This window comes from Oryctolagus cuniculus, chromosome 14 (genome assembly GCF_051225735.1).
Source record: "Oryctolagus cuniculus isolate XC-2025 breed Fujian yellow rabbit chromosome 14, ASM5122573v1, whole genome shotgun sequence".
Lineage (NCBI taxonomy): Eukaryota > Metazoa > Chordata > Mammalia > Lagomorpha > Leporidae > Oryctolagus > Oryctolagus cuniculus.
This window is the reverse complement of record NC_142880.1, coordinates 86,787,833-86,805,811: the sequence shown is the minus strand read 5'-3', so window position 1 is coordinate 86,805,811 and position 17,979 is coordinate 86,787,833. Positions and strand designations below refer to the sequence as shown.

General features: G+C 38.7%; 1 protein-coding gene and 1 non-coding gene across 51 annotated transcripts in view; both read right to left on the bottom strand.

Annotated features, from left to right (window-relative positions):
• Nucleotides 1-3,579: 3,579 nt before the first annotated feature.
• ERBIN (erbb2 interacting protein) overlaps nt 3,580-17,979 on the bottom strand; it is a 133,737-nt gene continuing 119,337 nt past the window's right edge. For 11 of the 50 annotated variants that reach the window (XM_051853685.3, XM_070056781.2, XM_051853683.3 and 8 more), the window contains 6 exons: nt 16,080-16,223; nt 13,068-13,178; nt 9,451-9,657; nt 8,381-8,473; nt 7,026-7,100; nt 3,580-5,643 (listed from right to left, as the gene is read on the bottom strand). In XM_051853685.3, the coding sequence (XP_051709645.3) occupies nt 5,536-5,643; nt 7,026-7,100; nt 8,381-8,473; nt 9,451-9,657; nt 13,068-13,178; nt 16,080-16,223 (738 nt within the window). In that variant the 3' untranslated portion in view covers nt 3,580-5,535. The remainder of the gene's footprint in view (nt 5,644-7,025; nt 7,101-8,380; nt 8,474-9,450; nt 9,658-13,067; nt 13,179-16,079; nt 16,224-17,979) is intronic. The other 39 variants (XM_070056778.2, XM_070056789.2, XM_070056776.2 and 36 more) reach the window with 8 other exon arrangements.
• LOC127492911 (U6 spliceosomal RNA) lies at nt 10,399-10,505 on the bottom strand. Its single transcript, XR_007922729.1, has one exon. It is a non-coding gene; the product is annotated as a U6 spliceosomal RNA (small nuclear RNA).

The following is a 17,979-nucleotide window of genomic DNA, read 5'->3' as shown; positions in this document are numbered from 1 at the left end:
GGACTGGAAGAGGAGCAGCTGGGACTAGAACCGGTGCCCATATGGGATGCCGGCACCGCAAGTGGAGAATTAACCTACTGCGCCAAGGCGCTGGCCCCAAAGAACAGTGGTTTTCAACAAAGGGTACAGAAACTGTTGGCTCTCTGTGATATTGTGAAGTTTCTATTTGGTCTTTGTTCCAGTTCCTAGCATACACTCCTAAAAGCCTTGGAATCGCCACAGTGATAATGGCTCGTCGTGTACTACTGAGTTCACTGAGGGCTGGCAGGTAGCTTCAGGATGGCAGCTGCTCACAGGAGACAACAGCAGGTAGAGGACTGGGAACCGGCAGGGGCTGAAGGTTTAAGCCAATCGCCAATGGGCAATGATTTAGTCACTCACACTGATGTAATGAAGCCTCCACAAAACCGTGAAAGGGGAGCCTGCACACTGCGTTGTAGCTGGTAAAGCCCGCCACCTGCAGTGCCGGCATCCCACAGGGGATGCTCCACTTCCAATCCAGCTCTCTGCTATGGCCTGGGAAAGCAGAGATGATGATCCAAGTCCTTGGGCCCCTGCCCCCAAATGGGAGTCCTGGAAGAAGCTCCTGGCTACTGGCTTCGGATTGGCACAGCTCCAGCTGCTGTGGCCATTTTGGGAGTGAACCAGTGGATGGGGAAGCCCTCTCTCTCTGCCTCTCCTTCTCTCTGTGACTCTGATTTCTTATAAACAGACTGACCTGAAAGGACAGGGTGCAGTTTTGGAAGGGCAGCGCATGGAGGGTTCGTGGCAGGTGATCCCCTGCAAAGGGAATGGATGCTCCACACCTCTTCCTCTGCACCCTGTCATCTGTGTCCTTCACCATCCTTTATAACAAACCAGCAAACTCAAAACGTTTCCCTGAGTCTTGTGAACTGAAGGAGAGAGGAAGAGATGAGACTTTCCATCTGTTGGTCAGATGGCTGCGACAGATCTGGGCTAGGTTGAAGCCAGGAGCCAAGAGCTTCCGCTGGATCACCCACGTGGGAGTAGGGGCCCAAGCACTTGGGCCATCCTCCATTGCTTTTCCCAGACTATTAATAGGGAACTGGATCAGAAGTCCGACACCAGGATTTGAACCAGCACCTATATGAGATGTCAACATCACAAGCAGCTGCTTAACAAGCTACATGATGCCAGTCCCATAGGACATTTTAAAATTTCACTGATTCAGATGAACTGACAATTCCTTTACAGACCAACATTAAACACCTGTGCCAAAATTCATGAATAAACTGATGATATGATTTTATGGGTATAATTTTTAACTATTGAGTAAGAAATTTTAAACACTGTTTCTAAAAATAAGACAGTTCTGGTTCTGAAGACTTACTATACTTATTAAAGTCAGTTCACTAAAGGGTTTAGGCATTATCTAAAAATGTCTACATTTCTTCAAAAGATTTTTCTATCCAAATTTCAAATCCTTATTTACCCTAATAAAATTTCTAATGGAATCTAATTTTCCAACATTTTGTAAGAAAACTTTGTTCATTTTATTTGTTAACCACATCCTTTGTTCATTTTATTTAAGTTGTGAACCACATCCTTTTATTTTTAAATTTATTATTATTTTTATTTGAAGGGCGGAGGAATACAACTCTCTCACCCACTGGCTCACTCCCAGAAGACAAGAGCCAGAACTTCATCTGGATCTCCCACGTGGTGGTAGGGACCCAGGTACTTGAGTCATCATCTGCACCTTCCAGGATGCACGCTGATACACTGAATCGGATGCAGACAGGGGACTTAACCCCAGGCAACTCCAATATGGGAAGCAGGCATCCATTGCTGTGCCATAATTCCTGCTCCTGTTATTTTAAAAAAAAGTTTTAAAAAAGATTTTATTTATTTGAAAGACAGAGTTACAAAGAGAGGTAGAGACAGAGAGAGGTCTCCCATCCGCTGGTTCACTCCCCAGATGGCCGCAATGGCCGGAGCCGAGCTGATCGAAAGTCAGGACCCAGGAGCTTCTTCTGGGACTCCCACGTGGGTGCAGGGGACCAAGCACTGGGCCATCTTCTACTGCTTTCTTAGGCCACAGCAGAGAGCTGGAATCAGAAATGGAGCAGCCGGGACTAAACCAGCACCCATATGGGATGCCAGCGCTTCAGGCCAGAGTTTTAACCTGCTGTGCCACAGCACCAGCCCCCAACTTAAGTGCAAAACTTTAACGCTATTAATTTTAGGTTGTATCATGTGTTACTCTTGGTAACAAACATTCTCATTCGATCTTTAATTATAATAATATCACAAAAACTTAAACAGAATAAAATATTAGTGCATATAACACATGCTATACTTGTAATATTTTAATAGGCAGAAAAATAAGCTAAGATTAGATCACTGAGGAGCCAGCGCTGTGGCGTAGTGAGTAAAGCCGCTGCCTGCAGCGCCAGCATCCCATATGGGCGCCAGTTTGAGTCCTGGCTGCTCCACTTCTGATCCAGCTCTCTGCTATGGCCTGGGAAAGCAGTAGAAGATGGCCCAAGTCCTTGGGCCCCTACACCCACATATAGGAGACGGGGAAGAAGCTCCTGGGTCCTGGCTTTGGATCAGCATAGCTCTGGCCATTGTGGCCAATTGGGGAGTCAACCAGCAGATGGAAGACCTCTCTTATCTCTGCCTCTCCTTCTTGCTCTGTAAAATTCTTTCAAATGAATTAATTAATTTTAAAAAATCACTGAAAAACCAACTGTTCTTTGGGTTAGTTCCTTTTCCAAATTTGTAATCTGTGTATCTAGAATAAAGTAGCTGAACACTTCACAATTATAAGTTTCATGTATCCCTGACCAAAAGCATAATGTAGGGGCCGACACTGTGGCGTAGCAGGTAAAGCCATTACCCGCAGTGCCGGCATCCCATATGGGCGCCGGTTCGAATCCTGGCTGCTCCACTTTCAATCCAGCTCTCTACTATGGCCTGCAAAAGCAGCAGAGGATGGTCCAAGTCCTTGGGCCCCTGCAGTTGTGTGGGAGACCCGGAAGAAGCTCCTGGCTCCTGGTTTCAGGCCAGCACAGCTCCAGCCGTTGCGGCCATTTGGGGAGTGAACTAGCGGATGAAGACCTCTCTCTTCACTAAACAAACAAACAAACAAAAACAAAAGGCTGGTGCCACGGCTCACTAAGTTAATCTTCCGCCTGCGGCGCCAGCATCCTGGGTTCTAGTCCCGGTCGGGGCGCCAGATTCTGTCCTTGTTGCTCCTCTTCCAGTCCAGCTCTGCTGTGGCCCGGGAGGGCAGTGGAGGATGGCCCAAGTGCTTGGGCCCTGTACCTGCATGGGAAACCAGGAGGAAGCACCTGGCTCCTGGCTTCAGATGGGCACAGCACGCCGGCTGTAGCGGCCATTTGGGGGGTGAACCAACGGAAGGAAGACCTTTCTCTGTCTCTCTCACTAACTCTGCCTGTCACCAAAAAAAAAAAAAAAAAAAAAAAAAGGGCACTCTCTCTTTCAAATAAATGAATAAATCTTAACAAAAACACAATGTGATTGTGAAAATTTAAAAGCAATAGAGAATGTGAAGATTATAGATCATCTAAGAAAAAAGGGAACAGAGACTTGTTTTAAAGAAGCCGTCATTCTTTTTTTTTAGAGATTACAACACACATACAATAAGTGAATTTTATCAAAATACAGCACATTTCTTCTACTATATCCATAAAAATCAATTCCTATGTAAATAGTACTGAAAATCAACTAAAATGAGTTAAAATTTACAAAGAGTTGTTAAAGGGTTTCAATCAAAATTATTAAAACTATACAGTACAATAACCAATTGACAACATCTTGAAAGAAGTGCAATATTTGAGTTCACATATTTTAAAAAGTGCTGCCTAGTAACTTTGACTAGCATATGTGGAAAATGAATCCAAGTTATTCTTGCAAAAATAATGCAGGTTGGTGTTTTATCGCTAGTCCTATAAGAATTTTTATTAAATCAAAGTTAAATAAAGAATAAAGCATAACATATTAAAAATTCCCAAATTTTCTTAGTAATTAAAAATGAATTGCAAGAACTGAATATTGCTCTAAAGACTAGCCTCAACTAAAACATTTATTGGTCTTCTATGGCACTTTTTTCTGGTCCAAATAACCATGCATTAATTCTTACCACTGCATGTTACTCAAATTTTATTTGATTACATAGAAGAAAAAAATTAATGGTTTGGAAAAACAAAATTAATAAACCTCTATCATCAAATATTTGTTACAGTAATGAGGAACAAAAGGCAGTTGGTGGTAAAACACTATTACACTGATAAACTTAAGAAACCCTTTAAAGACTCTGAAGTGTTGAGTTCACATTTAACGTTACCTGTAGGAACAGCCCTTTATTTGAACGTCTTCACACACGAGCAGGCCTCAAGGACCCTCCCTTTGCTCTACAGCTCTCCACAGCGGTTCTCACTGTGCCAGCTCACAAGCTTGCTTTGGTTTCCTAGCTCCATGCGTGCTCCATGTTTCCTTTTACTTTACCAAGGCAATGCAAGGCCAAACAGAAGTCAAAAGGCTTTCCTAAACCTCCTTACGTTTTGTGTTACAGGTAACACAATCTTAAAACTGGCCATTTTAATTTCACTTGCTGCTTAAAATAAAAAAATTATAAATTAGATTTAAATGGAGTACTATTATAAAACAAATTGCAAGTACCACCATTTACAAATAAACAAACAAACAAACAAAAAAGTCAGGGGATTTCCATAGCACAGAAAATGCATGGACATGCATCCACAGTAGAGTTAAAAAATTTCCTGTGACTAAAAAATTAAAAACTGAATCACCAGTAACAAATGTATAGTCAATTACTATGACAAGAACAGATCCTGTAGAGCTCTTAAAATGTAATTATTGTCTTTTCCACTCCTTAAAAAAGACATTACATATTTTATTGCATTATTCGATCAATAAAAACACATGGACAGCTTTTTTTTTTTTTCATTCTTTGCTTCCAGATCTTTATAGGAAATAACTTTTAATCTGGCCTTGGAAAGTGAACCCATCAGCACCACCTTCACCTACTCACTCTTCAATTCAATATGCACATAGCAAAAGCCAACACTTCAAATCTCTGCCCACATTAAGAAAAGTAGTTTCAGCAGAAAACATTAATCCCAGTCAAATAAAAATAAGGGCACAAAAGCTATGAGGCAGACGGCTCTGCCATCCGCCTCTGGGCTGCAGTCAAGGCTAACTATTGCCTTGCACACAGTCATGTACATGAAATCCAAAAATAAAGCCACCATCTATACAAAAACAACGTGGGTTTGTTTCTGCAGCCTTGATTGCTATGTTTAAAAACCTAACAGTAAGTTTCATATGGTACGAATTCAACAGTCTTCTTTATATTCTGTACAGTGGTTCTTTCCCTCTAACCACAAGTTCCATTATTTCATTAATGTACAAATTTGAACATAATTTTTTGAGTTCTTTATATATAAAAATAGTCAAAATATTAATTTCCCCTGCAAGTATCTTCCAGTAAATCTTGCTGTCTTCCCCCTTGCTTGTCCACAGTGCTTATGAGGGAACTTCTCGTACAATGATGAGTTCTACTGTATTCTGGAAAGTTTTAAGCAAGGACACTGCTTGTCCATGTTCAATATTGATAAAACTGTAGCCATTAGCCTAAAAGAAAGAGGAAAAATGTCTTTAAGAAAAACATTTCATATAATTTATTTGCATTTCTGTACTTAAATTTCTGCCAAGTAGTTCACAAACCTGGCAGAAAATAACAATCACTTTGGCAACTTAAAACACACCAGGCTTACAGGTCCTACCCCATACCTTTGTAAATAAAATCTCTGAAGATGTAGTCCAGGAACCCGCATTTTGTCCACGTTTTCAGACAAATCTTATGGAGCAGCCCACTGTAGTAAACACTTGTCTAATTCAGTGTCAGACATGGTCCTGTCTGTGTGTGTGTCCTAATGTAGCCTGAAGTGACCAAACTGCAAGGTAGGGGGCGCTAGCCTTCTCATTTGCCTTAGATGAAGACCACCAGACCTAGAATTAAAGCTGACATTATTGAGGTCTTACTATGTACCATGCACACAGTCCTAAGTGCTTCAGAACATGAATTGAATTCTTTGATTTTCATAACAACATTCAAAAGTTTTTCATCTTCTTCTACAGAAAAAAAAATCCAGGCATGGAGAGGTAAAATAATTTCCTTAGTCATAAAATTGCAATAGATTCCCAAATGGTTCAGGAAAAATAAGTGTATATGAATGTGTGAGTGTGCATGGAGAGGGAGGGGAGCAGAAAGGGAAGAGGACAAAGTCTAAAGACAATGTGGCAAAATATGAGCAACTGGTGACAAAAAGAAGTGTACACAGGTGTTTGCTGTAATATTCTTGTAACTTTTAAGTTTGAAATTATCTAAAAACTTTTTAAAATTATATGTATAAAAAACTTACAAATTACTATATATCTCCCCCTAAATTATATTTTTTAAAAACTGTTAGATCCAGGATCAAACTCAGGCAGCCTCAGTCCCAGAGTCTGTACTTTAGGTTAATAAGCTTTACTATCTCTATCCTAATTTTAGTTTGAGGATTATTTATTTTTTTAAAAATTAATTACTGGGGGCAGACATTTGGCCTAGTGGTTAAAGATGCCACTTGGGAAACCTGCGTCTCAAATCAGAATGCCTGAGTTGGAATCCTGGCTCCAGCTCATGTACTTAAGTTCCTGTCACACATTCAAGGAACCTGAATTGAGTTCTCAGCTCCTGGCTTCAACCTGGCCCAGCCCCGGCTGCTGCAAACATTTTGGGAATGAACCAGCACCAACAAATAGGAGCTCTCTCTTTCTGTGTCTCTGTCTCTCTTCAAATAAGAAAGATGAATGTCTGCACTATTAACAATGAAGGCAGGAATAGAAAACGAGAGCTGTATTTCTCTGAGCCTGTCTTCTAAGCCAGAGCCACGCTGTGCATGTTCAGATAAAATAAGCACCTAAAGAAACTGAAAAAGAGGGGACATGGGAAAATAAAAAATCTTAATTACCTGAATAATTTTATCACCTGGTTGCAGTAATTTTGATGCTGGTCCTTCAGGCTGTACTCTTGTTACAAATATACCCTTTAATAACAAGAAAGTTATTTACCACAAAACAATATGCATAAACAACAGAGTACACACAGCAATCTTATTTTCATGTCATGTAAATATGTGAATCATGGCCCAAGATTTCTTAGGGTCCTAGTGTGACAATCATTTATTTTTTTTAAAACTTTTTTTTTTTTTAAATACTTATTTATTTGAAAGGTGAAGTGACAGAGTGAGAGTGATTATGCGAATGTGAGCAAGCACTCATGCTCAAGATGGAGATAGGCCATTTACTGGTTCATTCCCCAAATGGCCAGGGCTAGGCTGAAAGCAGGAGGCCAGAATTCCATCCAGGCCTCCCACGTGAGCGGCAGGGGCCCAAGTATTTGGGCCACCATTTGCTGCTTTCCCAGGCAATTAGCAGGGAGCTGGATTAAAAGTGGAGCAGCTGGGATTTGAAGTGGCACTCTGGTATGTGATGCTATTTTTGCTAGTGGGAAGCTTAATTTGCTGTGCCAATAGCTGGTGCCAACCAGCTCCCTGCTGTTGCTCCTGGGAAAGCAATGGAAGATGGCTCAAGTGCTTGGGCCCCTGCTACCCATGTGGGAGACCAGGATAAAGTTCCAGGCTCCTGGCTCCAGCCTTCTGGGGGGTAAACTAGTGGATGGAGATTTTTGTCTCTCCCTCTTTCTCTGTCATTCTGTCTTTAAAATAAGTAAAATAAATCTTTAAAAAAGGGGGAGGTGTGGCACTGTGGTGTGGGGGGTTATTGCGATGCCAGCATCCCATATAGATGCTGGTTTGAGTCCTGGTCGCTTCATTTCTGATCCAGCTCCCTGCTAATGTGCCTGGGAAAGCTGTGGAAGATGGCCCATATACTTGAGCCCCAGCACCCATGTGGGAGACCCATAAAAAGCTCTTGGCTCCTGATCACCCAAGTCCTGGCTGCTTTGGCCATTTGGAGAGTGAACCAGTGAATGGACGATCTCTCTCTTTCTTTCCCTCTCCGTCTCTGAAACTCTGCCTTTCAAATAAATAATCAATCTTAAAGGAAAAAAAAAAGTCACAGAATTACTTTCACAGAGGTATGGAAAAGCAGTAAGAAAATTAAGAAGCACTTGATATTATCATGAACATTCAAAATTTCTGGTTATATTTTCTTTCTCAATTACTTTGAACTGATCAAATTTCAAAACCAAAGTTAAATAATACAGAGGGAAATTCAAAAAACGATATCTATCCAGATTTACATAAACATCTATTCAATTTTCACTTATATACAAGAGATATTGGAATTAATAAACAAAGCTTACATCATCATCAGGTCTGAATGGGTTTCCTCTACCTCCAACACCTCCTGATATGCTAAATCCAAGCTCTGGATCCTTTTCAATTCTTACTCGAATCTGAGTTAACATGAAAATAAAGAACACTACTATAACTATTCCAAAACAAGCCACAACATGACAATATTCATATTAAATATTGGTGAATTAAATTCAAATAAATATGTAAGGATTCCTCAAAAATAAACATTTGGGCAGATGAAATGACACTGTAACACAGAACATTATGTTAATGAGTTAGTGAGTTAAAGGCACAGCTAGGATTACAAAGCATAGCTCCTATTTTTTGCTTATCTTAGGAAATTAATGTTGACCCTATTTTACTATTTAGATACCATGGATTCTAATGACATAAGCACAACACAGGTATTATCAGTTTGTACTTGTGGACCGTCTAAATTAAACAGTATCTCCGTCTATTGGCTTGTTTCACAATATATCTAAAATATTCATTTGTGGTTTTGGGATAATAACTCTTCATTTCCTGAAACTGATAGTGTTTATAACCTAGCTATAAAAATGTTATCACAACTAAACTTTTTCACAGATTACTCCCTTTTATCAGAGACTCAGCCAAGACAAAGCACTTGATCTTTATCTAAATTCCTAACAGTATTTATCACTTTATCAATAAACTACCAATATATATGAATGGCCTAGGAATTTAAGTAATTTTTTAAGATTAAATATGACAATAGTATGTAGACTTCTAGTCCAGTCAAATTTCAAAATCTGAGGAATGAAGCCTGTGTCACAGCTTAACAGCCTAGTATTTATACTTCTATAGAAGGTCTAAATACTGGAATATTATCAATTATTTCTGGAAAAACAATCTCCTTGAAATAAAAAAAAGCCACTCCAGAAATACTAGCTCCTATGGTATGATCTATGAAGTTTAACATCATATAAACAATATAAAACTAAACCTTTAAACAAATGCTAAAACTCTATATAGTATTATTGCTAATAATTAAATAACCTATAAAAACACATGACAAGCTTAGTCTCATATTTCAAGTAGTCTTGATTATTCTTACCTCTTGTTTTGCCAGTTCTTGGCCTTGTCTAGGAGAACAATGGGGCTGTGTATATGGAGGTTGGTGGGCCACTTTCAGCATCAAGTAATCAATTAGTTGTTCTCTAGAGGGATGCCTTGCCACAGATGCCTGAGGGGGGTGATGTATTTGACTATAATTTGCCTGAGGCCTGAGAGGCTGGCCCATCTGTCCATTACTCAAAGGCATCTAAGAAAAACATGAAGTATCTTAAAATGACCAATAATAATGTCTTAATACAAATATTTGGATTTTTTTCTTGGAGGATTAAAGTACTAAATCACTAGAGTTTTAACATTCTAAATTACATAACACCATGCCACTTACTATTTTTCTCTAATTTTAAACCTTAAAACAAAGAAGGTATTAGTGTCTTAATTCTAAACTTTCCTGATAGATTCACTCTTTAAAGCTTTCAAATGAAACTATATCATCTATACTTTAAATTATTGCTTTGTTAGACATAAATGTTCCTACACTTTTTACAGTAACCAAGTATTAAAATGGTAAATAGTATTCAGAACTTTTAATTAAAATTTAAGTAAATGTAAATGACTATCTTTCCCCATACTAAAGTTAATCAAACACACATACATTCAAAATATATCCAGGGGTTGGTGCTGTGGCACAGGGGGGTTAAAGCCCTGACCTGAAGTGCCAGCATCCCACATAGGTGCCAGTTCAAGTTCCAGCTGCTCCACTTCTGATCCATCTCTCTGCTGATGTATCTCAGAAAGCAGAGGAAAACAACCCAAGTCCCTGGGCCCTTGCATTCATGTGGGAGACCCGCAAAAAGATCCTGCTCCTGGCTTCAGACTGGCTCAGCTCCAAGCTGTTGCGGCCATCTGGAGAGTGAACCAGTGGATGGAAGAACTCTGTCTCTCTGTAACTCTTTCAAATAAATAAAATACATCTTTTTTTTTTTTTTTTTTTAATATGGAACGCTTCACGAATTTGCGTGTCATCCTTACGCAGGGGCCATGCTAATCTTCTCTGTATCGTTCCAATTTTAGTATATGTGCTGCCGAAGCAAGCACATAAATCTTTTTTTTTTTTAAAGAGTATATCCATTCATTTTTCTTCAGATAAAAGTTAACTTTGTGGTACACTTTTCCTTAATTTGAGTTAATTTTCTACATTTATTCCTTACTTTCCAGATTTAACAACCCAATTCAATTATCTATGTGGCAGAAAGTTTCTTTATTCCTCCTATGTGTATTTATAAATTTGAAATTTAAAACTCTTATAATATAAATCTCATATTAATTGCAAGAATCAACTGTTGACATTTTACTTTATTTCTCACAAACCAAACAAAAACTTGAGATTATTAGTTTATCATGTTTAAAGAACTATCTTTGCTTTAAATGCTGCTCATTTTTTAGTGACTGAGCCTGAATTTTAGACTTCACCTTTGCAGCTTATTAGTATGAGGGAGAAAAACAGGCTACATTCATGTTATAAATATTTGCATACAAAAATATTTTTGCATAAAAAGGGGGAAATAAATACATTTAAACTATTCAATCATTTAAAAATTTGTTAGAAAAGTTTGGAAACTGGTAACATTTTTAGACCTGCACGTTAATTCTTATGTGAGGGCCGGCGCCGCGGCTCACTAGGCTAATCCTCCGCCTTGCGGCGCCGGCACACCCGGTTCTAGTCCCGGTCGGGGCGCCGGATTCTGTCCCGGTTGCCCCTCTTCCAGGCCAGCTCTCTGCTGTGGCCAGGGAAGGCAGTGGAGGATGGCCCAAGTGCTTGGGCCCTGCACCGCATGGGAGACCAGGAGAAGCACCTGGCTCCTGGCTTTGGATCAGCACGGTGCGCTGGCCGCAGCGCGCCAGCCATTGGAGGGTGAACCAACGGCAAAGGAAGACCTTTCTCTCTGTCTCTCTCTTTCACTGTCCACTCTGCCTGTCAAAAAAAAAAAAAAAAAAAAAAAAAAAATTCTTATGTGAATGTCTGGCCTTGCTGAAAGATACACAAAAGTCAGACTGAGGTGAAGAAAATGTACACTTTTTTAAAAAAAGGAACTCTCGGGGCCAGCACTGTGGTGTAGCAGGTAAAGCTGCCACCTGCAGTGCTGGTATCCTATATGGGCACTGGTTCAAGTTCTGGCTGCTCTCTGCTATGGCTTGGGAAAGCAGTGGAAGATGGCCAAATCCTTGGATCCCTGTACCCTCATGGGAAGACTGGGAAGAAAACTCCTGGCGCCTGGCTTTGGAGTGGCGCAGTTCTGGCCGTTGTGGCCAATGGGGGAGTGAACCAGAGGATGGAAGACCTCTCTCACTCTCTCTGCCTCTCCTCTCTCTGTGTAACTCTGACTTTCAAATAAATAAATAAATCTAAAAAAAAAATGTACTCTTTCATTGTTAGACCTGAGAACTTAGTACAAAATTGTGAGTGGAGATTTTATGACACAGCACAAAGATTATACTACTGTAGGACAAATCTTGTATTGGTGATGAAAAAGAAAATAAGGAGGCATATTATCCCTGTTATTTTTGAAGAAACTATGGTTATTTGTTACCTGGTCACTATAGATTTAAAGTACTTGATTTGCCCAGAAGTAATTAACTGGTTGTGCTGTTGCTCTACTGTACACAGTTCTGCAGCTATCCCTTGTGTTTCTCTAAGTTTGTATCATTTATTCCTATGTGCAGGTTCAGCATCTTTCTCCCAAGTAAAATCCAGATAATAATTACTACTGACCAAAGAGTCCTCACAACTGGACTTTTGGTCTTGCCTGTATCAATGTTTAACACACACATGAACTATATTAAGCTATGATTACCAGATGGCTCAGAATATTAAAAAGTATAAAATAAACTTGGAAATGCAAATCACACAATGCATATGACAAAAAAAAAAAGAACTGGATGACACAGTTCAAATAAAAGAAAAAAAGCTCACGTAAAACAGATGTGTCTAACTTATGTATCAGGTGCCTGGGTATCTATTCTCATAAGGAAAAGTTACATAAAACAAATAATTATGCTTTATAATTATACTTGGTTATACTAGAAGGCACAGGATTAGTTAATAAAATGAGAAAAATAGCTGAGAGAAAATAGTAAAGAATTAGCTATCTGGCATTGGCCACAGATAATCTATTTCCAAATGAGTGACCCTTTTTTCTTTTGGGCTAAAAAGGGGCTGAGAACACAACCATTATCTATTTCATATACAAAAGTCAAGGTGATCTCTAACAACATTTGAAGTATATTTAATAACATTTGGTAATGGTAAAAGATCCTAGAATAAAGAATTTAAGACAAGTTGATATTCAACTCTCCAAATGGGTGTATTATCAAGAATAACAAAAAGCCCTTGCTTCAAATGATAATATTTATAAGTAGGTAGTACTAGAGAAATTCAAATGCATCAATAAAACAATTTTCCAATATGGAAACTCATGAAATAAACCAAGAATAACAGACAAATTCTTTTTTTTTTTATTTCTGAATTAAAAAACCTAATTAATCATTATGGGAAAGCCTTCTCAAAAAAAGTATTATCAGTTAAAGCATAAATGGTAGTTCTAGTGCAAAACACAGTAAACTCACAGATACTACTTCATTTATTTCCTGAGCACCTACTTTTATCAAGCTGTCTGGAAGAACATCTTTGTGACTAAGTGTAGCTGACGAGTAGTTCTGCTGTCCTGAAATGAATGTATCATCTTGGCAAGGATCTCCTGGACTGGATGTCTGGGGATGGTTCAAATGAGGAGGAAATAAAAGGTAAACAAATAATGCTCTTCAAGATGTGAAACCAAAATGATGATGACACTGAGAGAAGATTATCAAAAAATAATGCTAGATTGTGGAAAGATGACAGCCCAAATTGAACATTATCATCATCACTGCCATCAATTACTACCTTTAACTTCTTCCAAAAGTGCATGGCAAGATGCTTGTTCTTGCAATGTGTGAAAAACATGATAGATGCATACTGTTAATCTATTTCTTAGTAACAGACACACATAGAAGACAAAATCTTCTACGTTTCTTCTTCCTTTTTAAAATACCATACACAATTTTTTACACTTAAGAAATAAATTCAATTATTAATCAAAGTTAAGGGTCTCAAATTTTAAGAGCAAATTAAACATACTATTGATGAGCACCACAAAAATTTTTTTTTTTTTTTTTGGTAAAAAAAATTAACCACTGTTCTTTTAATAGCATGGTACCACATGGGATTTTTTTTCCCCCTAAACTTTACTGATTAGCAGCACCAATAAATTTATGGTCTTATAAAACTTACTTTAACTTAATTCTGTCCCATTATTTTAAAAGCACTGATTTGGAGAAATGCTTCTAATATCAACTAGTTTGTATCTTCATATGCCAAACAATACTTTAATAATTGACCTTACTGATTGGTTTAGAGGAAAAACAGACTCAATCTCATTATCCCTGAATATTTCATATTATAAGAAATAAGACACCTGTATTTTTCACTATAATTTAGGTCTAAGCACATCTAGACATATATTAGTAAACAGATTATGATAAACAGCACTATTTTCAAAACAGTACATGACTAGCAACAGAAATATAAATTACCATGTTGAAAAATAATCTGAAATCTACTTCATTAGAAATTTATATCTTAGAAATGATTTTTGCAATATATCTACCTTGAAGACCTAGTTGCTAGTTCAAACCATGGCTTAGCAATTTTGGACATGGTAGCTAATTTTGTGTGTATAAGCAATGAATATTTTCCTTCTTGTGATACGCTTTTAGAATATGTAATAATCAACTTGCAGCTTGAAATTTAAATCCAAGCCTGAACAAGCATATTTTGAATGAAAAAAAATTCAAAGGATTTAAGAAAAATAAGCACAAAATGTTACTGTAAAAAGAATATGGAAGGATAGGCATTTTGGCCAAAGGTTAAACTGGCACTTGGGACCCATCTATATTAGAGTGCCTGGGATGGAATCCTGTCTCTGCTTCTGATCCAGCTTCCTTCTAATGAAAACCCTGGGATGCAGCAGATGATGGCTCAAGTACTTAGGTCCCTGCCACCCACAATGGAGACCCAGATACAGTTCCTGGTTCCTGGTTCCCCGCTCCTGGCTCCTGGCTCCCGACTCCCGATTTTGGGTCTGGCCCAGCTATGGCTGTTGTGGGCATTTTGGGGTAAGATGGAGGGTGAATCAGCAAATAAAAGATGTTTCTTCACATGACTCTCATTTTGCCTTCCAAATAAATAAATAAATTTCAACAGCACAGGAATCAATTGGTGCTAGGTGACAAAAGACAGGGTTAAGACTAGGTCAGATGGTAGCCAGTGAAAAGTAAACCCAAGAGACTGTTCCTATTCTAGAACACAAAACAGGAATGTAGAAGGGAACTTCAAAAAGTTTATGAAAAAATGGAATTAAAGATAGTTTACTTTGAAGTAAAAAAAGTTTGAAAACCATGCATAGACTTTTCATAACATTAATTTTCCAAGAACTTTTTGAAGACCTCTTATATTCAAGAAAAGAAGGGTGATAGTGACACTAGGAAAAAGTGAAAGACTGAGAAGTAAGCAGTCAATATGGAAATAAAAACTATGGAAAGGGGATGAAATACAGTTATGGGGGAGAAAAATCTTTTCATTTCAAGATGGGAGGAGGGAGCAGAAGAAGTTATCTGTTTAGGAGATGTGCTGCTTCTAGTTATTATGGTGATGGGGCTGGTAAGCTGTTGCCTGCAGTACCAGCATCCCATAAGGGTGCCAGTTTGTGTCCCGTATTCTGGCTGCTTCACTTCAGGTCCAGTTCCCTACTAATGCACCTAGGAAAGTAGTAGAAGATGGCCCAAGTATTTGGGCCCTTGCCAGCCACACAGGAGACCCGGATGAAACTCCTGGCTTCTTCCTGGTCCGTTTGTGCAGTTAACCAGTGGATGGAAGAGCTCTCGTCTCTGTCACTCTGCCTTTCAAATAAATAAAAAAAATCTTAAAAAAAAAAGTTGTTATGGTGTGAAAAATTTTGCTACAACTGCCAAGCCAGAGTTGGTCACATCTTTCTCTGCCCTTAATTTCATTAAAATAATAAACCTTTCCGTTCGCTACTTAGGACTATGGTGAAATATGAGTATGATGAAGGATCTGGCCTTTGCTTTCTCACCGGTATTACTACAACTTCTCCAGCATCATATTTCATCAGACGTAGTGAATAATGATTAAATTTAGTTCCAGGCCAATCACTGGAGGTAAAATTATTCCTTCCTGAATGAGCTCTATGGATTAAATACAGCATAGCCTTAAAACCCTGAATAAGGGAGAGTGAGTTAATTTTACTATTAAAAGAAAAACCTATAAAGAATAACAGTTTTAAAAAAGCCTCTCAGATAGCTACTCCTAACTGATAAGCTCTTTTTGCACAGATAAAAAAGAATAGTATGTTAACTTATGACCAAAGAAAATGAAGGGTTAGACTAAATCGGCATTGAAGAAAGTTTTAGAACTAAGCCATGGAAGAACTTGGAGGAAATCAAGATTTCTAATCCAGAGTAAAAAAACTTCTTCTAGAGCCATGTAAAAAACATTTAAAATTTGGGGTTTTCTCTTTAATGTGCTAGAAATATTGGTCTACTACAGGTACTCACTCGAAAAATGTGCCCACCAGAACCTCTTCCGTCTGCAACACTCAAGGCAAGACTGCCCTGGCTGCCATGCAGATCCCTAGAGCTGCCATAGTGAAAACTGCTTACAGCAGTCAAATTGGAATTAAAGGACCTTGACAGCATGCTCTGAATGAAGAGGGGACAGATTTAAGAGATTAGTGTAGCATGCAAAATCCACAAGACATGTTATGTATATAGACTTATTTACAAGTAATCCCAATACCACACAGAAATCTCATGCAAGTTGAATTTGTTTAGATGCACAGAAAGAAGTGGTCAGAGCCACTGAAAGATATATTATTTACCATATATTTACATGATAACACACAAATATACACATAAATTAAAAACAAGGGAAGATATACAAACATATAGCTCTTTTATCATGCTATTATTTCCTAACACATTTTTTATGCTTCAGAAAATAGAAACTGACACAATATTCAAGTATATATTTAGATAGTCATGCACAAACTGATTTCTCAAGATAAAGATGAACTTTACCAAGTTAAATGGATTTCTAGAGCATTCACTTCATTTTACAGAAACGAATTCTATTTTACTAAGTAAACTGAGAGGTTAAACATATATACTCTAACGCAAAATATATTTGTGAGAAGTATCTGACTCATGCCAATTTCCATTTCTATAAAAAGGTATCTTCCACATTTATAAAAATATCTTACATTAAAGTTTCACACACACACATTTTAGGATAAAACTTTTGAAAGGTTCCTGCTGCTCTACAATATCCAGAAGAAAAAAAACTAAAAAATGCATGTGTAACACATTTTTCCCATTCAAAAAGATCTCTATTTTGGGAGTACTGGTGGCCTTTGCTGCCTAAACCTGAGGAACCACTCATGGAATCCTCCCACAGACTGAGTTCAGAGGTGTTGGGTGGAAAGGTACACAACAGCCCATGTGTGTAAAAGAGCCAAAAGGAAAAAAGAAGTTGACATGGCAAAGAACACATTAGCCTTCAAAGAGTGCTGCCCATGCTCAACAACCTTGTTGAGGGTTCCCAGCCTTCCCCACTTCTCTGTGACATCACAGAGGAATCTTCCTAGCAGCACCAGGAGGGCCTGTTCAGTCTGATACCACTGTGAAAATGAAACTTCAAGAGCATTTTCATGAATTTCACTGGAAAAAGCTCTGCTTAGCAACATCCCAGAAAATGAAGGAAGGGCAAGGAGAAACAGCAAGAAATGGATCACATACCCATATAAACCCCAGTCTAAATGCACACTGGACATCAGTTCCTTGCTGAGCTGCCCATCTAGCCTGTTGGATGTACTGGCTTCATCAAACTTTATTAGCTTGTTTATTGCCACTCTGTCTCAGATCTGAAAACTCTTTACTAAGAGGGGGACAAGAACCTGATTCAGCCATCTCTGGTAATAAATGTACCTTCAGTAAGTGCACTGTCTGGCTTTCACTTTTTGATACGGTGTTATGGTGTTATTTCATGTGAATGCTTTTTTTTTTTTTTGGACAGGCAGAGTGGACAGTGAGAGAGAGAAAGGTCTTCCTTTTTCTGTTGGTTTACCCTGCAATGGCCACTGCGGCCGGCGCACCGCGCTGATCCAATGGCAGGAGCCAGGTGCTTTTCCTGGTCGACCTGGGCCATCCTCCAATGGACTCCTGGGCCACAGCAGAGAGCTGGACTGGAAGAGGGGCAACCAGGACAGAATCTGGCACCCCAACTGGGACTAGAACCAGGTGGAGGATTAGCCTATTGAGCCAAGGCACCGGCCCATGTGAATGCTTTAAGTCATGTCCATGAATACTGAGCTCTTGATGGTCATATTGGGAAACCCATATTTTGTGTGCATGGCCTGTTAGCAGGAAATACAGAAATTGGGGCTGGTGCTGCAGCACA